The 21,754-nt window shown below is 38.6% G+C and overlaps 1 protein-coding gene across 1 annotated transcript; it reads left to right on the forward strand.

Annotated features, from left to right (window-relative positions):
- On the forward strand, nucleotides 13,327–14,559 carry LOC109836760 (stress-response A/B barrel domain-containing protein At5g22580). The gene is made up of 2 exons (XM_020404760.1): nucleotides 13,327–13,581; nucleotides 14,103–14,559. Exons 1-2 carry the CDS (start codon nucleotides 13,463–13,465, stop codon nucleotides 14,293–14,295), a joined length of 312 nt encoding a protein of 103 aa, XP_020260349.1. The 5' UTR covers nucleotides 13,327–13,462; the 3' UTR covers nucleotides 14,296–14,559.

Raw genomic sequence — 21,754 nt, forward strand, 5'->3', positions numbered from 1 at the left:
GCCAGCAAGTTAGCCTCCACTGGAACGGTTATCTATGGTTTCAACACAAGCGGGTCACGACCGTTGGGAAAAATCCGGGTGAAGTGTCAACTCGGAGATCTGAAGTCTGAAGTCACCTGCTATGTGATCGATGCGGAGACTTCCTATAACTTACTGTTGGGTCGCCCATGGATCCACGGTAATCTTATAGTTCCCTCCACCCTCCATCAGTGTTTGAAATATGTCGACACTAATGAGGAGGTCAAGACGGTGGTCGCGGATAAGCAACCATTCAAGGGGTTAGAAAATTACTTTACTGACTCCCTTCTTTATGGTGCTGAGTCCGAAACTGAACCATCGGCCCATGGCACGGACAGCGGAGAAGAAGCTGATACCGAAGCCGGGCTCGATTATAGTGAAGGTCTTGTACTAAATGACATTGAACCTCTTGTAATCGATCTTGACGGTGATGAATCGTCGGACGAAAGTTGTAACTGGCAGCTTGCCGATGAAATAATAAATCATGATTTAGAGTACTCGCATTGTCTTGATGATGTAATGCAGAAATTGTACGACGACTCTAGTCTACATATGCCACTTCGTTCGTCTTGTACGGCGACGAAACACCTCCAAAGCTCATCTGGAACAACTATGATCCTACCCGCAAAGGCAGGGGGTGAAAAAGAGATAATCTTTGGAAAAGGGGAATCATCCCCCACTCCAGATCATTTCTTAGATAGTAATTCGGATGAAGAAAAACCCGGGCGACACTTCTCTCGGTATAGTTCTCAAGCGAATGATTATATGATGAGTCGAGGCTATGACCTTTCACTTGGTGAAGGCCTTTATTTTGGTCAAGGTATTAGGGTTCCACCCCGTTCTACCTATGTACCAAAAGGAAAACCAGATAATTACTACAGTCGTAATAGAGGTCTGGGTTATGATTCATCCGAAGACGATTATGGCCAACAAATCATTAACCAATTAATAGATAGGAGCGGACATTCATCCGACACTTCAAATTGGGATTCTGACGTGAGCATTGGTGAAAGATTCAAATCCCTAATGTCGAACATGGCGACGGTTGACCCTTCCACAACAGAAGAAGACGATCAGTTACCTGTTTGGGAAGATCCATGGATGCATTACATGAATATCCAATACGGTGATCGATTTGAGCAAAGAGAACCTCCTACCGAGGATAAAGTGGTTCAAGTTAATATGGGTGACGAAAATAATCCGAAGCCTATATTTATCAGCGGTGATCTCCCGCCAGACGAAAAAGAGGAATTAATTGCCCTCGTTAAAGAGTATATCGACGTTTTCGCATGGAACTACGAAGATATGCCAGGACTCGACCCAAATGTAGCAATGCATACCCTTAACATAAAATCGGATGCTAAACCTGTCAAGCAACAACAAAGACGGTTTCGTCCGCAAATTATGGAGGCAATAGAAGCTGAAGTTAAGAAGCTAATTGACTCGGGTTTTGTCAGAGAGGAACAACATCCTGAATGGTTGGCCAATATCGTTCCAGTCCTCAAAAAGAACGGAAAAATCAGAATCTGTATTGACTTCAGAGATCTGAATACAGCATGCCCCAAGGATGATTTTCCCCTACCGATTACGGACGTCATTATCGACAACACATGCGGGTTTGAAAGAATGTCGTTCATGGATGGATTTTCTGGGTATAATCAAATCAAGATGCATCCGGATGATGAAAAGCATACAGCTTTCAGAACACCTCTTGGCGTCTTTTGTTATACCGTTATGCCTTTCGGTTTGAAGAACGCCGGTGCTACGTATCAACGGGCGATGACGAAGATCTTTCAAGAACACCTTAGGAAGACAGTCGAATGCTACGTTGATGACCTAGTCGTTAAGAGTCGTGATAAAAATGACCACATTAACGATCTAAAGACAATGTTCGAGCTTATGAGAACTCATCAGCTGAAAATGAACCCGACTAAATCCTTCCTGGGAATGTCGAGCGGCAAATTTCTTGGATTCGTCGTCACCACAAAAGGTATTCATATTGATCCTGATAAGGTGAAGGCGATAAACGAACTGCAGCCTCCAAGAAATCTTAAAGAACTCAGAGGATTGCAAGGTCGATTAGCATATATCCGTCGGTTTATATCGAACTTGTCCGGAAAATGTCAACCGTTTTCCAAACTCGCAAAGAAAGGCGTGTCGTTCATTTGGGATGAAGCATGTCAGAAGGCATTCGAAGATATCAAGAAATATCTAGCGAATCCACCTATTCTCGTTGCACCGAAATCGGGCAAGCCGTTTTTGATTTATGTCAAAGCGACGAGCCATTCGTTAAGTGCCTTACTTGCACAAGACGACGATAACGGTCACGAGCAAGCTGTGTATTATCTGAGTCGTACATTGGTAGGAGCTGAGTCTCGTTATCCGATGATTGAGAAGGAATGCCTCGCTTTGGTATTCGCGATTCAGAAAATGCGACATTATTTAGTCGGACAGACGATTTATGTCATTTCCAACATAAATCCCGTCCGAGTGTTCATGACCCAACCGGCTTCCATGAATTGGCGTTTGGCCAGATGGGCTTTACTCTTATCGCAATATGACTTGTACTTCAAACAGCAGAAATCTGTTAAAGGACGAGCTATTTGCGACCTTCTGGCAGAAAACCCTACGAAGGATGTAGTCGAATTGTACGACGACCTGCCAGATGAAACTCACGAAGTTAATACCACCTCACATCAACAAGTGTGGCAATTGTACTTCGATGGGGCTTCCCGATCAACCAACGTGGCAAGTGCACCCGGATGTTCTAAAATCTCCTCAGGAGTGGGGGTCGTTTTAGTTTCCCCGGAAAAGCACGTCTTGCCTAGAGCATATTCACTGACTGAACCATGCTCTAATAACGTGGCTGAATACAATGCATTAATAATCGGACTTAATTTCGCCAAAGAGCTGGGGGTCGAATACCTTGAAGCTTTTGGAGATTCTCAACTGGTGGTTAATCAAATACGAGGAGAGTATGAAGTCAGAAATCGAGACCTGATTCCATACCACCAGGTGGCCATCGAAATAGCAAGCTCGTTTGAAGAATTTTTCATCGAGTACGTTCCGCGTCTCCAAAATACATACGCGGATGCATTGGCAGCATTGTCAGTATCCTTGGCTCAACCTCCCGAAACAGAGCAATTAATTACAGTGAGGACTCATCAGCTTATTGTTCCAATCTACGATTCGAATGCTAAAGAGGTATACTCAACTGGAGTTGAACCCGAAGTTCGAGATTGGCGTTTTCCTATTATTGACTACGTCTTACATGGTATATTACCTGAAGATGTAAGAGAAAGGGAATCGATTCGGCGAAGAGCGCCGAGATTTTATTACAATGCCACATCGCAAACGTTGTATCGACGAGCTTATGATGGTCTTTTACTTCGTTGTCTATCCAGTAAAGAAGCGGAACAAGCACTCAAAGAGGCACATAATGGGATATGCGGTGCACATCAGCCCGGTCCTAAACTCTGCGACCGACTTAGGAGAATCGGATATTATTGGCCAACTATGGTGAAAGACGCAGTCGATTACGCACGACAATGTGTAGTGTGTCAATTGCATGCAAATTATATGCACATACCCCCTGAATATCTGCCGCTAATAGCCGCGGCAGTGTAGACTGCAGCGGCCAAAGAGAAAACGGCCAGTCAGTTATTTCGCCTCCGTTTCAACTGTGGTGCACTGAGAGCCCTATAAATACCTCCCTAGGCACGGATTAAAGGGGGGAGAGCATTTTTGGAGCAGAAGATACTTGAGTCTTTGGTGATTTTGAGAAAGAAAGAGAGAATTTTCACCCTCTGACAAGCATCATTTGGTGAATCCTAGAGATCTAAGCTCAGACTTGATCTTTGGAAGAACGGACATCTTACATCGATAAGATATTCGTTTTCAGATCTTTACTTCGATAAACGAAGGAGAGATCCTTAAACAACCTCTCGATCTACGAATCGGTGGTCCACGAACTAAAGCATTCCCGGCATAGGCAAAGTCCCACAAAAGCAGGAGTTGATAAACAATTTCTGTGTTATTTTCTCGAGAGTTGTATTTTCTTTTATTTTCATTGTAATTCTTTGTAAACGATCGAAGTTTTAATGGAATCTGCAATGGAAACAACTTTCGCTGAAAACACTCGTTTTCTACTAATATTGATTGATGATTATTCCAGAAAAGTTTGACTGTATCATTTAAAGTATAAAAGTGATGTGTTTGCAACCTTCAAACAACGGAAGGTTATGAATGAGAAGCAGACAGGAAAGAAAGTGAAGCGCCTCAGAACCGACAATGGGATGAAGTTTTGTTCTGCAAAGTTTGACCAATTCTGTAAGAATAAAGGTATTATGCGTCATCGTACAATTCGGCATACACCATAATAAAATGGAGTTGCAGAAAGTGTAAACAGAACACTTTTGGAGAGCTCGATGCATGCTCTCTAATGCCGGTTTATCAAAAGACTTTTGAGCCGAGGCAGTCAATACAAATTGCTATCTGATAAACATGCCTCCTTCTATAGAAATTAATTTTAAGATTCTAGAAGAGGTATGGTCTGGTGTCCCTGCTAATTACTCTCATTTAAGAGTATTTGGCAGCTCTGCTTATTTTCATGTTCATGATGATAAGCTTGAACGTAGAGTAAAGAAAGCTATCTTTCTAGGATATGCTACTAGGGTGAAGGGATATAGATTGTGGTGTTTTGATCCCAAATCACCTAAGTTTATTATTAGTAGGGATGTTACTTTTGATGAGAAATTCATGCTTCACTCGAGAAAGGAGTTTGTTATTGATACCACAGGTACTGAAAAAGAGTCTAGCAAACAGGTGGAGCTAGAGAGCTCAACTTCAAATAGAGTGCTTAAGGGCACTCATGCTGAGCCAGTTTATATTGTGGAATGTTCAACTTTAGATGCTGACACACCGCAAGAGCAACAGTATAATATTGTCACCAGGAGAATAAAAAGACAGAGCAGGCCTCTTCAACGCTATGTAGACATGCTTGCTTACGCTTTGAGTATAGCAGAATCAATTGAGATTCCAAAGCCTTCTACCTACAAGGAGGCTATTAATAGTGATGAGGCTGCAAATTGGACTGTTGCGACTGTTTGCATCGGGAACAATTTTCATTGCAGCTTCCATTATAATCATTTATTATTACAATAGAAACAAAAGAGTGAGCTTTACAATCGTAAACTTATCTTTACAAAAAAAACAAATTAGGTTATTCCCTAGAAATACACGCAGAAACTATTTATTAGTTGCTACTTGCATGGGATCTTTGTCTGTGTCGGTGACGCTTTGATCCGTGGACCGCTGATTCAACAATCCAAGTTGATCGTGAAGAAGGCTTGATGTTTATGTTTCGACTTGGAAACAATAACAAAAGTAGATATCTTAGCCAAGTAAAATAATTACTCTTCTCAATATCAAATCAATATCAAGTCAAGGTTTGATATTGAGGAAACACCGAAGGATCTTACGATTGCTTGAAAATGGTGAAAGACTCTCTCTCTCTCTCTCTCTCTCTCTCTCTCTCTCTCTCTCTCTCTCTCTCTCTCTCTCTCTCTCTCTCTCTCTCTCTCTCATGCTCGAAGTTCTCCAAAATATCAAGTCTCCCCCCTTAGATCCGCTTTGTCTCGTGCATAAGGGTGCCAAGTGAGGTATTTATAGCCTTTGGAAGCCATTACTGAAGATAAGAAGCTAAAACCAACCCAATCCGACAACTCCCATTTCCGAGACAGTGTTTACTGTCTTGGATAAAGGGGTTGTTCCAGTCAGTTTGTAACTGATGCATGTAGGCTGTCTAAAAATTACTGCAGATAGCTGATCCCTATCAAACACCGATGATGAAAGTTATAATTTGACGGCTTTCAAAAAGCTACAATTTAAAAATTTTTACATAGATCGATGAAGTTTACAATCTGATAACCTTCTGTAGGCTGTCTAAAAATCACAATAGATAGCTGATCCTCATCAAAACACCGATGATGGAAGTTACACTCTGACTACTTTCAGAAGGTTACAATTTGAAGACTTTCACGTAAACTGATGAAGGTTACAATCTGATGACCTTTGCAACAACTGATGAAAGCTCTAATCAACAGCCTCCACAATCAACATCGGGAGTTACAATCTGACGACTCTCACATATCAAAGAGCTAAACCAAAGATTACAAAACGACGATCTTTGCAACGTTCTGACAGAAAGAGACTACAAATCAACGGTCTCTTCAAACCAAGACGTGGAAGTCCTCCCCACGAACCAGCATCAAGACGCATCATGTTTATAGCCACGAACGCAGCTGAAGCGCAGCCTCCAAAGCTACCAACGCAGCTTCTATCCGCTGCCAAACGCAGCTCTTAAATCCTGCCAACGCAGCTTCTAACAAGCTACCAACGCAGCTTCTAACAAGCTGCCAACGCAGCTTCCATCCGCTACCAAACGCAGCTTTCATCCGCTGCCAAACGCAACTTCCATCCGCTGCCAATCCAAGCTGCCAAACGCAGCTTCCAACAAGATGCCAACGCAGCTTCCAGCCGCTGCGTCCGAGCTTTCAGACACTGCGTTCAAGCTTCCAGACACTGCGTTTGAACGCAGAATTTACACCAGAACGCGGATTTTGCGTTTGACTCATTCAAACACGAGCTAAAAAGTTTCAAAACCGTTTCCCACGATCTGAGGGGATCACAACTCCACTCAGGAGTGATTTAAGGGGCGGTTACATCCCATTAGCCCAACTTAGGAGCGAATTAAGGAGGTGGTTACACCCCTTAATCCCCAATAAATAACTAAAAATCAATTCAGTTCAGGGGTTCGGTCTGTTAGAACTTCTTGGCAGCAACAGAAGAGATCCGCGGGGACCTGGAGCTCAGATCCTACTCCTTGGCAGCAAAGAAGAAATCCTTGGCTTGTCTAACTAATTACGGTTAAGATCAATCAACTCATCAAGAGTTCTAAAACTTACCACGCAAGTTCTTCACAACGTCAAATCGTGAGGAGAAGACCACGTTCCAGTGAATCAAGACGTTTGGATCATCAACGAGAAGCAAACTCGACGCGAGCATTCGAGGGAGGCATCTCATCGCCACTGTGAAGAACCCAGAATTAAACAAAGGGGAGAATCCAGATCAATTCTCTTCTCTTTTGTAATCGGAATCTAAAATTGTAATCGATTGTGAGAGAATACAAATCAATTTTTCTTTTATTGTATTTTTACTACAAAATTTTCCACAAACACCTTCACAACAAACAATGAAAGCTCTAATTCAACAGCCTTCACAATTAATATTGGGAGTTACAATCTGACGACTCTCATATTTTTAAGAAGCAAAGATGAATATTATAAGATGACGATCTTTGCAACGCTCTAGCAAAAAGAGACTACAAATTGACGGTCTCTTCAAATAAAGACGCAGAGCTCACCTCTGCGTCTCAGATTCAAAACGCAGAGTTCATGCCCGCGTTTCAGATTCAAAACGTAGTGGTTGTGGCTGCGTTTCAGATTCAAAACGTAGAGATCATACCCGTGTTTCAGATTCAAAACACAGAGGTCGTGGCTGTGTTTTAGATTCAAAACGCAGAGGTCGTGGCTGCATTTCATATTCAAAACGCAGGGCTCACCACTACGTTTCTAGCTACAAGTGCGGAGCTCAACTTTACGTTCCAATCCCAGAACAGAGTTCGTGTCCACAACGTAATTCTTGTGTTTGACTCGTTCAAACATGAGCTGAACGGTTTTAAATCTGTTTCCACGCTTTGAGGGGATCACTCCTCAACTTAGGATCGAATTAAGGGGGTGGTTACACCCCTTAATCCCCTATAACTGGCAAAAAACTCAACTGAGTTCGGGATCTCCAATTTGATCAACTGTTTGCATCAAAAAATGCATAAAGGGAGATCGGCATTTCGTGTTCTTGGAGATCTTAGAGCGTCCTTCAGCAACAAAGGTCTTGGAGCTTAGATCTTGGATATAAACCAATTTTCAATTAAATCAATTAACTCTTTTATAGAGTTTTAAACTTGCTCTGAGTTCTTAAACTTGTTAAGAGTTATTTTCAAATTTGCCACACAAGTTCTCCTTAACGTCGATCAAGAGGAAGATATCGTATTCCAACAAGGTGAAGCATTCGAATCATTCGTGGGATACAAGGATCTAAACTCTCATCGACATCAAGAAGAATCTAGGTTAAACAAAGGTAAAGGTCTCCGTCGAAGACTTCTCTCTTTTGTAAATCGGGAAATTGATTGAGAGGAATTATAATTTCTTTTTCTAAGTTTGTTAGAGAGATTGCATTGAGAGAATTGTAATTTCCTTTGCTTCTTTTTACATCGGATGACCTCTTCCGACTTAGATGATGACGTTCTTCGTCTTGAGCTTTGTTTAGGACCTATAGGTAATTTTTGACGCCTACAGCGACGATTGAAGAGATGGAGTCTCTTCACAAGAATCAGACATGGGAGTTAGTGAAGCCATCAAGGGGACAAAAGATCATTGGCTGTAAATGAGTGTTCAAGAAGAAAGAAGGAACGTTGGATACAGATTTGTAAGATACAAGACACGCTTGGTAGCTAAAGGCTATAGTCAGCCGGAATGTGTGAACTTCAATGAAGTATTCTCTCCAGTTGTAAAACACATCTCAATCCGCGTGTTGCTTGCCATGATTTCTCATTTTAATTTGGAGCTTGAGCAACTTGATGTGAAGACGGCTTTTCTACATAGTGAGCTTGAAGAGCAGATCATTATGCATCAGCCAGAGGGTTTCGTTGTTGAAGGTGAAGAAGATCATGTGTGTAGGTTGAAGAAATCTCTTTATGGCTTAAAACGGTCTCCGAGACAATAGTATTTGAGATTTGATACTTTCATGTTTGAGCATGGCTACTCTAGGAGTAAATATGATAGTTGTGTTTATCATAAAAAGCTCAATGATGATTTTTTGTGTATTTGCTTTTGTATGTTGATGACATATTGATTGCAGCTAAAGATATGTTAAAAATTAACAAGTTGAAATCTCAACTCAAACGTGAGTTTGAGATGAAGGAGTTGGGAACAGTGAAATATATTTTGGGGATGGAGATCCACAGGAATAGGTGAGAATGAAGTTTATTCTTATCTCAGGAGAAATGCATCAAGAAGGTGTTGGAGAGATTTGGCATGCTTGATGCCAAGCCTGTGAAGACTCCGCTTGCTGCTCATTTTCGTTTTTTAGCATATTTGTCACCTCAGACTGAAGAGGAGGAGCAGTACATATTTTGTGTTCCTTATGATAGTGCAGTTAGAAGCATTATGTATGCTATGGTCTGCACCCGTCCAAATATTTTACATGTAGTTAGTGTTGTGAGTCGGGATATGGAAAAGCCTGGAAAGATCTATTGGCAAGCTGTGAAATTGATACTTAGATATTTAAGAGGATCTGCTAATATTGGTTTATATTTTGGTAGGAATACAAACTCATATTACAGAATACTTGGCTATTCTGATTCGGATTATGCGGACGATTTGGATAAGAGACGATCCCTGAATAGTTATTGTTATGGTATTTCTAATCGCCAAAGTATGGTTCTTTACCAGCAACGGACATGTGTCCCCCTACATACACTGCTCTAATCAAGCTGACGGTCAGGACCATCAAGGATCCCAAGTTAGCCGACTCACCGAGTCGATATCTCCATGCATCGACTCAAAGGGTGGTACTTGTTGGTCCTCTTGTCGAAGACGACTAGCTACGCGCCCACTCGACCAATTATTCGACACCTTGTGGGATCGACTCAAAAGGTGTTACTTCTCGGCCAAGCAAAATGACGAATTCAATCTTAAGCCTCCCCCGCTGATAACACATCGGCATCACATTAAATACTTGGCAGGCGCCATCATTCCTCTAGCCCCTAGTCTTCATGACTCCTTGGACCACGTCGGCACCGCTATGCCCCCAATCGCTTCGCATTTAATACTGAAGTGACTTCTCATCCACTCATTGATCGTGACTTGTAAAGCAGATACTGACGTGGACTAACATACCATACTTGGTCGGGATTACCATTCTACCCTTATGCCACCACTATAAATAGGGTACTATTCTCAGCAATAGAGTAATTCATTTTAAAGCCATTTTTAGCAATATCAAGTAATTTCTCAAAATTCCACTACACTTTAGAACTCGCACAATTCATTACTTTCCCGCTCAAGTCCATCAACTGACTTGATCATCGGAGGAACAATGGGGGAACTAGTCATCATCCTCTCACGAATTGCTATTTGTGCATGCTGAAGCTACTCAACTCAAAATCAGATATTCAGAGAAGTTAGAGGCCCCTAATCAACCTCACCCTCATTATAATATTTGTTTGATTATTAACACCAACAGTTATATATTCACTCTTTCAGGTAGTGTCATTAGTTGAAAGGTGACTCTACAGTCGACAGTTGCTTTGTCTACCACAAAGGTAGAGTATATGGTAGTAATAGAAGCGGTGAAAGAAACCATTTGGTTAAGAGATTTGGTTGGAGATCTTGACTTATATCAAGGTGTTACTATGTGTAGGGGTCAAAAATTACTTATAGGTCCCAAACACAGCTCAAGACTGAGAGAAGACGAAGAACGTCATCATCTAAGTCAAAGAAGAGTAGCCAATGGATAAAGAAGCAAAGGAGCACGCAAAACGATAACTCAAAGAGACTCAGAGCTATCTCACAGTTGGTGAGATAGTCTACACCATCTCGTATAGCCAAGATAGTGTAGACTGTCTCGCATAGGCGANNNTGGCAGCTATCTCACTAACTGCGAGACAGCCTCCCCTGATTTCTGACGGTTTTGTGACTTTTTGTGGGATCCATGTGGCTCCATAACTGCTGGGAAATGTTCATTAACATTAATGGACGATTATAGCCATAAAATACGCCCACTATCCATGAAAATTATGGTATTTAACGCAATTTAAATAGTTGGACGGCGGTTACAAACTGACTGGAACTGCCTCCTTTAGCCAAGACAGTAAACACTGTCTCGCCTAAAGGAGGTAGTGATCATCAGTTGTTTCAACTTCTTTTCGATGGTTACGGCTTTCAATTGCTATAAATATCCCTTGGCACACTTATGCACTGAGGTATTGACGGACTAACGAGGAGAGACACTGGTGTTTGGCGAACTTTGAGCATAAGAGAGAGAGAGTTATTCACCATTTTCAAGCATCTTCAAGAGTTCTTCGGTGTTTCCTCAAGTTCAAACTTGTATTTGATCTTAAGAAGAGTATCTATCTTACCACACTAAGATGTTTACTTCAGTTCTTATTTTCACGTTGAAACATCAACTTTTAACCTTCTTCGTTTCTGGCTTGGAACGTTGATTCGGTGGTCCACAGATTACGCATCCCCGGTACATGCAAAGATTCCACGCAAGCAGAAGCTACTACGTAGGAATTTCTGTGTGTGTTTCTAGGGAACACCAATTATTTTATTTTTATTGTAAAGAGAAGTTTTACACGTTTAAGGCTCACTCTTTGTTTCTGTTAAAACATTTGTAACAGAAACTGCAATAAAAATCGTTCCCGATGCAAATACTACGGTATTTTGTAACAGCCAGAGTGTTATACATTTGATAAAGCATCATATGTATTATGAAAGAACCAAACATATAAATGTTAGGTATTATTTTATCAAATAAATTAAAGTCATCAAGATTGAGAAAATTGGTACGGCAGATAATCCAGCAGATATGATGACAAAGCTCGTACCTTCGCACAAGTTCGAGCATTGTCTCGAATTGCTTGCAGTTCAACAAAGCGGAGGTTAAGCCTGTAAGGGGTTTCTAGCGAGACAACAAGAGTGAAGAGAAGATCTTCATATTCAAAGTCAAGGTGGAGTTTGTTATTTGAGTTGAATTCAACTCACCAACCCTATTACTGTTCCACCAACCAAAAATATTGTTCCACCAACCCTGTTGAAGGCTATAAATAGAGGAGGGTGGTAAAGGGTTAGAGCATCGAACAGAGACCCAGAAAAGAGAGGAAAAAAAAGAGAGTTGAATAGAAAAAAAGAAAAAGAGAGTTTTCTTTGAGTGTTCTCTTCTTTGTGTGAGTTTGGTGAGATATTAGAGTGATCTTCTTTTATAATCTTCTCTTTTATGATTAGTGAAGTTCTCTGTTGTTATCACTCGTGGACGTAGGTCATACTGACCGAACCACGTTAAATCCTTGTGTGATGTTCTCTTTATCTGCACTGTATTTATTCAGTGTTGTTATTATCCACTTTTGTATAGACTTCTTCTGTGTCTGTGAAGCCCCCGCTACAACAAATTTCATAAAACTCCCCTTCGGTTTAAATTTTACAAAACTCTCCTTAAGTTTCTCCATTTTTGAGATGACCCCCTAAACTTTAAAAAGATCACTTCATTTCCCTTACATTTTGTCATATAACCCCGCTAGGTAACACTGCTAGACCATGCATGTGACAGTCATGCCTGTCCAAATGACCAAAATGCTCATGATGGAAGAACTCTTTTCATGTCTATTTTAACAAATTAAAAGGTAGTTTTCACAAAACCCTCCTTAAATTCAGTCTTTCATGATTAATTAATTTAATTTAATAATTAGAGTATTGATTTGAGAAGAGTATTTTGGTCTTTTTGCCAATTAATCTAACATCGCTAGGGGAGGTTGAAATTTTTTTAAAATGTTAAGGGAATGTCTGAAACACCCAAACTGAAGTGGGTTTAGGTGACATTTTTAAAGTTTAGGCCTTTAGGGTTTATCTCTACATCAGCCAAATTTAAAGGGTGTTCCATGAAATCACCCCCAAATAAAAAAAAAAGCAAATCATAGAAGAAAATGGTTGGTTAATATGTGAATCATGTGATGATAGTGCCCACGGAGAAAAATAAAACATGGCCAGTGAATGGGATCCGTGATCTTCCAGCTAATGTATGGCCGGCCCTATTCCGTTGCTTTTGTCCTCTTTCATCATCTTTACTTGCAGTTGCTTGAAAAATCTAGGGTTAATTCCGAATAGTATCACCCAATTGCAAGTGAATCCCATGTATTTTTATTTGTTGCTAATAGACCCCATGAATGAATTTGTTTTGTTTTGACTCTTAAAATCATTTAAAACCTTCGAGGAGGCGCATGGACCCCCTCTCTATAGTTTTATTAGTGGAGATAGAGCCCCAATTGCTATAATTTTTACTTGGAAAAGAGTTCAAAAAGTTCCCTAGCTAATAATGGGGTGTATTTGTACTTGGCTCAATATTACAGAGGGTCTATTCACAATAAATAGAACTATAAGAGATCTAATCCCATTTAGGTGATACTAGATGCTATCTATTCACGGTTAACCCAAAAAAGCTATATTAAATTGTTGCATAGTTTCCAGAACTATATATTAGCCAGGCACAGTGGTCTTTATACACTGGTTTCTCATTTGCTAAGTTCTTCCTCTTTCCTGTTCATTGAATAATGGGAGACTTGAAGCACTTGGTTCTGGTGAAGTTTAAGGAAGGTGTTGTGGTTGAAGATATCATTCAAGGGATGACCAAGCTTGTTTCAAGTGTGGATCTTGTCAAGTCATTTGAATGGTAATTCCTTTTTTTTTTCTTTTAATTCTTAACCTCTCCGTTTCTTTTATTGAGCAATGTCGATTTTGGTACAAGCCCCATTCCAAATTGACTGCTTCAATCATAATCTTTTAGTAGTATTTAATTAGCATAATTTTTCCATAAGACTGCTAAGTTTGTGCCATTTCGAGAAAACTTTATCATTATTTCTGAGTCCCCAATCCTTTTGGGCTTGTCATAGAAGCCCCCAAATATTGCCTACGCATTATCTCGTGAACTAGGCACATATTTTTTTTCATAGTTAGTGCGAAATATTATCTAGAGCATAAAATTATAATACTCAATTCTCATCATAGCTCTAGTTAAGTTATCTAGAGTGACAAGGTCTGCACAAATCATTATCTAAAAAAACAAGGTCCTATAGTTGCATCACGTACCTATGTATAAATTCTAATTATATATAAATTGCAAAGTGCTTTAGTTTTATTTATTTCTATGTGTGTGTGTGTTTGTTTGATCTCCTATCAATATCATTCATCCAGGGGGCAAGACGTTGGGACTGAGGAGATGCTGAGGCAAGGCTTCACACATGCATTCATGTTGACCTTCAAAAACTCTGAAGATTTGGCCTCATACGTAACTCATCCTAGCCATCTCGAGTTTGCTATCATCTTTAGCGCTGCCATTGAAAAGGTGATGCTCTTTGATTTCCCATCTGTTATCGTCAAACCTTGATCATCATGATGAATAAATATCATGCTCAAGGCTTTTTGCATTGCTTTTCTTCGTGTTTTTACTTCATGTGCCGGATTGTGGTTTGTAATTTGTGTGACTTGTCTTTTTAAGTTTGTGATTGATGCTGGAGAATAATTAAAGATATATAGCGAAAAGCTGAGAGCACACTTTGTATCAGGCTTTTTGATGTTGACATTGTTGCTTCTGCTATTGTATCGGACTATCAGTGATCGTTGTAATGTTTGTAATATTATTCTCTCTCTCTCTCTCTCTCTCTCTCTCTCTCTCTCGCTCTCTCTCTCTCTCTCTGTGTCTCTGTGACGTAGACATTGCTGTTTTATTCTGTTCTTATTACTCTTGTCTGATATATTCTTGTTTATTATTAGTCCCTCAAATAATTGAAATTGCTATTAAGTACCTTAAATCTTAGGTTAATTTGAAATTAGTCCCTCAAACCAAGAGAGTGAAAATAGCAAATAGAGACAAATTAGTGAATTGAAATCATTGAAATTGCTATTACATTCCCAAATTCTCTAAGTTGTTTTAAATTAATCCCTCTGAATCCTATTTTTACTCTTGATTGGAGGGATTAACTAGAAATAACTTAAGATTTGGTGGGATTTAATAGCAATTTTTGTTGTGCGTGGAATCCACCAATCGTTGTGCTTCGAGGAACCAAACACAAACACCGACAGAGAAAGCCAATGCAAAATAACGACACAAACACAAACAACCAATTTTACGTGGTTCGACAAGTTGCCTACGTTCACGGGGCAAGAAGAGGATGGAGTTTTTACTAATAGAGAAGAAGAGTATACAAACTGATATTACAAATCACTCAAACTCACCAATTAATCTCACCAACAAAGCTCTTAATCTCTCAAACAAAACTCTAATCAATAGCTCTAGAAAATACCTCTTTTCTGTGCTCCAAATATCCCCACAACAGCTCCCCAAGAAACACTAAAACGTGGTTGCTATTTATATCAAACAGCAATCCCAAACAGAACAGGAAACCGCAATCAGGTTCAAACCCAACTAGCGGTCGACCGCCAAAATCGTCGTGGTCAACCGGACAGAACGAAAGAAACCAAAAAAATACATTACAGGGTCTGCGGACGACCGCACTTGACGTCGCGATCGACCAGCCAGAAAATTGAAAAACACCATGTAGTCGTACATGTTTGCGGTCGACTGCGCCAAAGCTCATGGTCGACCGGCAAACACCCAAATGTATGTCTGCATCAAATTTCCTGATCTTCTCCAATATTTTCACTGTTTCTACAATTTTAATGCTTTGGGGTCTAATTTCAAACTAATAGCAATTTCCATCCGTTCAGGGACTAATTGCAAAATATGAAAGACGTAAGGGACTACTATTGAAAAACCCTTCAAATAAATTTTGGAAAAATACGTAATTATGATGCTCGGGGGGTGCTCGCGAAAAACTACTCGTAAAACTTCAAAAGCTACGAGGAAGAAAGTTTGGCGAGAGTTTGCTAGAGAAAAGGAGAATATTAATCTTTCAGGTAGTTGAATTTATGTATGTTTTATTTTTTGTCTCTTGAACAATCTGATCTTTTTAATGAAGGCAGGGCTCATTTAACAATGTGAAATATCTCTAAATAAAATAAAGGAAAAGATAATCCAACTATTGGCCACTCTTTAATCTAACTTGGCAATGGACAAGGACAGAACATGATCATGCCAAGCTTGGCTAATAATATTCAGGGACCACTTTCACTGTAAAGGAGATTTTCATTGAGCAAATGAGCAGAGAGCAAAGATTTCTTCATCATGGACAGGTCAAAAGGAGGAACTCATGGGTCCAAATGTTTAGGGTTCACGTACAGGTTTTAACATGCAGGACACAACTAGGCAAAATAGTTAGGTCGCAATGAAGCTTGATGACATGCGATCTAAATATCATCCACATCTTTGGATTTAAAAAGGGGTGAAAACTAGAAATGGGGGGAAAAACACTAGAAACATAAATTTCTATTTGATCCTAGAAATTAGTAATATTCAAAGTGAAATCCCGAATATTAGATAATCAGACAAATTGAGTAGTATAGTTGATGCCGCAAATTTATTCTGGATTCTCCGATCTAATATTCTTTTTCTGTTTTTGGATGGTTATGACTATTATAATTAGGGAAAAATGCTTCCAGCCCCCAAAAGCTAAGGAAACGTGCTTCCCACCCCCAAGACTTGGTCAATGTGTGTTTTACCCCCAAAAATAAAGATTCTATTCTCTGAGTCTTCAAAACACAAAACCCAAGAGATTAAAATATGTGAAGACCATAATACCCTTCTCTCTCTCTTTCTTTTTTTATTTAAAATATGATGAGGATTATTTTATTATTTTTGTTTTCTCTCTCTCTTTATCATAATGTACTAAGATCTCTGTTCCAGGAATGTTCAATGGGGAAAAAAACCTTTCAGGTTCTTTAAAATGTGGTCTAAGCACGTTACCTTCATTCCAACAGTCTCTGCTATCTGGCAAACTAAAGTACAGGGATACAGAATGTTCTCAGTCTGCATGAAACTCAAAATGATGAGAGGTGCCCTTAAGGAATTAAACAAGAACCACTATAGTAATATCAGTGAGCAAGTTATTAGAGCAAAAATTGCTCTTGATGAGGCTCAAAATAATCTGCAATTAGATCCTCTCAATTCAGATTATATTTTAAAGGAAAAGGAGAGTATAACAAGCTACAACAAACTCCTAGAATGTGAAATTTCTTTTCTGCAGGAAAAAGCTAGGATTATTTGGAGTATGCAAGGAGATAGGTGCACAAATTTTTTCCACTCCAGAATCAAAGCAAACAGGCATCATAACAGGGTTTTGGTTCTTTACAACAACCTTGGACAAAGACTCACTGATCAAAAGGAGATAGCAAATGAAATGGTGGAATTTTTCAAAGGCCTTTTGGGGACTGCTCCAGTCACTACAGCACCTGATATACATATTATACAAGCTGGACCCTGTTTAAATGAGATTCAAGCTAACTCTCTTTCAAGACCTGTTTCTAAAGATGAGATAAAGAATATTGTTTTTTCAATGGATGAAAACAAAGCACCTGGGCCAGATGGATATGGGTTTGCTTTTTATAAATCTGCCTGGTCTGTGATAGGGGAGGAGGTAACACTTGCTATTGTAGAGTTTTTTAAGAATGGAAAATTATTGGGTATGATTAACTCAACTGCCATTACACTGGTGCCAAAGAAAAACTGTCCAGTTACCCCAGCTGATTTCAGGCCCATATCCTGCTGCAACTGCATTTACAAGATCATTTCAAAAATTCTAGCAAATAGGATTAAGCCAATCATGGGGAGCATTGTGAATGAAGCACAGAGTGCTTTTGTCAAAAATAGACAGATTACAAGTAATATTGCCATGGCTCATGAGCTAGCAAAAAGCTATAGTAGAAGGAACATATCTCCTAGAATCATGTTGAGTATTGATATCAAGAAAGCATTTGATACAATAAGCTGAGACTTTGTTAAAATGATGCTTGAAGGGCTGAAATATCCAAAGGAGATGATCAACTGGATTATGGCTTGTATCACTTCACCAAATTTCTCTATCTCACTTAATGGATCTCTTCATGGCTATTTTGAAGGAAAGAGGGGTTTAAGGCAGGGTGATCCCCTATCACCTTATCTTTTTATTCTTGGGATGGAATTTTTATCAAGGAGACTGGAGCTTTTAAGAAAGGACAGGTTGTTTAAGTATCACCCAAAGTGTGGTAAACTCAAAATTACTCATCTCATTTTTGCGGATGACCTATTACTTTTTGCCAAAGGAGATCTTTATTCCATACAAAAACTATATCAATGTGTTAAGGAATTCAATGACACAACAGGTCTAGAAGCTAATTTGGATAAATGATCAATTTACTTTGGTGGGGTTGATGATGCTATTAAGACAGAGATCAAAGACTTCCTAGGGTTCTCAGAGGGGGCCATTCCATTCAAATACCTGGGGGTACCTCTCATTTGCAAGAGGCTTACACATGTGGATTGCAACCTTTTGCTGGAAAGTATTTCAAATCAATTTCAGAAGTGGTCAAGACACAACAATTTATCATATGCAGGGAGGATTCAGGTTATCAAAAGTATGATTTTGGGTATTCAAAATTACTGGACAACAAATTTTATATTGCCAGTTAAAGTAGTGAAGAAAATTGATGATGCTTGCAGGCAATTCCTGTGGGGTAAATCTGAAAACTCTTCAAAAACTCCATTGGTCTCATGGGATAAGGTTTGCTGTGGGAAAATTCATGGTGGTCTGGGGGTTTATTCTGCAGCTAATTGGAATCTTGCCACTGCTATGAGGAGTTTGTGGTATATCCATGTCAATAAGGAAACTTTATGGGTGAAATGGGTCCATGGTAATTATTTAAAGCATAGTGATGTTTGGAATGTTAAAGCAAAAAGTGGAGACTCTTGGATGTGGAAGCAGATACTTAAGTGTAGGGATAAGGCCTTACATGAAGTGGGTGGAGTAGACAATCTGAAGAAACTGCTAAATGGTTGTTACAAAAATTCTAAAATCAAGCTGTCAGCAGTATATGCTGTATTATCCCCTGCCACTACAAAAGTTCCCTGGTTTAGCACAGTATGGGGAAGTTTGAATTACCCTAGGCACTCGTTTATATTGTGGCTGGCGGTGCTGAACAGGTTACTAACTCAAGACAGAATGTTAAGAAGGGGGGTCATCAATTCAAATCAGTGTTACCTGTGTGCAGGTTCTGAGAATAGAGACCATTTATTCTTTGAATGCAATTTTTCCAGGGTTGTGTGGCTGGGCATCATTAACTGGCTTAGAATTGATTGGCAAACATGTTATTGGAACTTACTAATGAATTGGTATATCACAAGACTGAGAGGGAAGGGATTCAAGATAAGAGTTAAGAGATTGGTGCTAGCAGATGCGGTGTACAGAATTTGGGAGGAGAGGAACAGGAGATGTTTTCAGCAGGTGAGCAGAAATCCTGATCAGTTGGTAAAGATCATCAAAACTGATATCTTCACCATATGTCTGAATAGCAACATCACGGATGAACAAAAAGATTGGTTAATATCTTTGTAATTTTTTTTAGGAATGAGTTTTCTCTTTGTTGAGATAGTGATGTACATAACTTCCATATTTTTGGCAGATGAATAAAAGTTTTTCATTTACCAAAAAAATAATGTACTAAGATGATAGTTGAAATGATTGATGATGATTATTTTATTATTTTTATTTTTTATTATTTTTATTGTTTGTATTGGGAGATTGTTAAACTTACGGGTTAATTGTTAAGGTTACGAGTTAATTGTTAATGTTACGGGTCAATTGTTAAGGTTATATATGAATCCTCTCTCTCTCTCTATATATATATATATATCATGATGTTACTTTGATGATATTAAAATGATTGAAGATGATTATTATTTTATTATTTTTGTTTTTTATTATTTTCTTTGTTTGTATTGAGAGATTGTTAAAGTTACGGGTTAATTGTTAAGGTTACGAGTTAATTATTAATATTACGGGTCAATTGTTAAGGTTATGAATTCTCTCTCTCTCTCTCTCTCTCTCTCTCTCTCTCTCTCTCTCTCTCTATCTATCTATCTCTCTCTATCATGATGTTACTTTGATGATATTGAAATGATTGAAGAGAATTATTATTTTATTATTTTTGTTTTTTATTCTTTTCGTATTTTTAGAATATTTGTTGTTAAGGATAATGGTTGGTTGTAAAAGTTATGCATTGTTTGTTAAGGTTACGGGTTGGTTGTTAATGTTACGGGTTTGTTGTTAAGGTTATGGGTTTGTTGTGTAGGTTACGGATTTGTTGTAAAAGTTACGGGTTTAATTGTTAAGGTTACGGGTTTAATTGTTAAGGTTACGTGTTTAATTGTCAATGTTACAAGTTTAATTGTTACGGTTACGGTTTAATTGTTAAGGTTATGGGTTTAATTGTTAAGGTTACGGGTTTAATTGTTACGGTTACGGGTTTAATTGTTAAGGTTACGGTTTTAATTATTAAGGTTACGGGTTTAATTGTTAAGGTTACGGTTTAATTATTAAGGTTATGGGTTTAATTGTTAAGGTTACCGGTTTAATTGTTAAGGTTACGGTTTAATTATTAAGGTTACGGGTTTAATTGTTAAGGTTACGAGAGAGAGAAGGAATCCATAACCTTAACAATTGACCCGTAACCTTAACAATTAAACACGTAACCTTAACAATTAAACCTGTAACCTTAACAATTAACCCGTAACCTTAACAATTAAACACGTAACCTTAACAATTAAAACGGTAACCTTAATAATTAAAACCGTAACCTTAACAATTAAACTCGTAATCGTAATAATTAAACCCGTAACCTTAACAATTAAACACGTAAGCTTAACAATTAAACCGTAACCGTAACAATTAAACCTGAACCTTGACAATTAAACACGTAAACTTAATAATTAAACCCGTAACCTTAACAATTAAACCCGTAACTTTTAACAATAAATCTGTAACCTACACAACATACTCATAACCTTAACAACAAACCCGTAACCTTAACAACCAACCCGTAACCTTAATAAATAATACATAACCTTTACAACCAACCATTATCCTTAACAACGAATATTCTAAAAATACGAAAAGAATAAAAAACGAAAATAATAAAATAATAATCCTCTTCAATCATTTCAATATTATCAAAGTAACATCATGATAGAGAGAGAGAGAGGATTCATAACCTTAACAATTGACCCGTAACATTAACAATTAACTCGTAGCCTTAACAATTAACCCGTAACTTTAACAATCTCTCAATACAAACAACAAAAATAATAAAAAATAAAAATAATAAAATAATCATCATTAATCATTTCAACTATCATCTTAGTACATTATGATAAAGAGAGAGAGAGAAAATGAAAATAATAAAATAATTCTCATCATATTTTAATAAAAAAAGAAAGAGAGGGAGAAGAGTATTATGGTCTTCACATATTTTAATCTTTTGGGTTTTGTGTTTTGGGGGCTCAGAGAACAGAATCTTTATTTTTAGGGGTAAAACACTCATTGACCAAGTCTTGAGGGTGAGAAGCACGTTTCCTTAGCTTTTGGGGGCTGGAAGCATTTTTCCCTTATAATTATCCGGTTCTTTTATACAAAAGGAGGAAGAAAAAAAAAAGTGTCTTGTGAGAACAAATTTAAAAATTCTGAGGAAAGCAGAAGTTCACGCATGCCTTCTTTGCTTCATAATCCAGTATCTGATAACCAATTAGCAAGCTGATTACCTTTTACTAGTTACAAAATATTGATGGTCTTCGAAAAGGCCTCACGTAAAAAAGTTTTCTTGTAACCAAGTGAGGATTGTACAGAATAACTTGTTTTGAGGATTTCACCATCCAGGCTGGTAAAAAGGCCTCGGAGGCCCAGTATGAGCGCGTCACAAAC

This window comes from Asparagus officinalis, chromosome 4 (genome assembly GCF_001876935.1).
Source record: "Asparagus officinalis chromosome 4, Aspof.V1, whole genome shotgun sequence".
Taxonomy (NCBI): domain Eukaryota; kingdom Viridiplantae; phylum Streptophyta; class Magnoliopsida; order Asparagales; family Asparagaceae; genus Asparagus; species Asparagus officinalis.

Bases quoted from the DNA above. Each gene is read 5' to 3' on its own strand.
- LOC109836760 (XM_020404760.1), top strand. From the start codon at position 13,463: ATGGGAGACTTGAAGCACTTGGTTCTGGTGAAGTTTAAGGAAGGTGTT. The intron at 13,582-14,102 runs GTAATTCCTTTT...TCATTCATCCAG, and splicing joins CTTGTCAAGTCATTTGAATG to GGGGCAAGACGTTGGGACTG.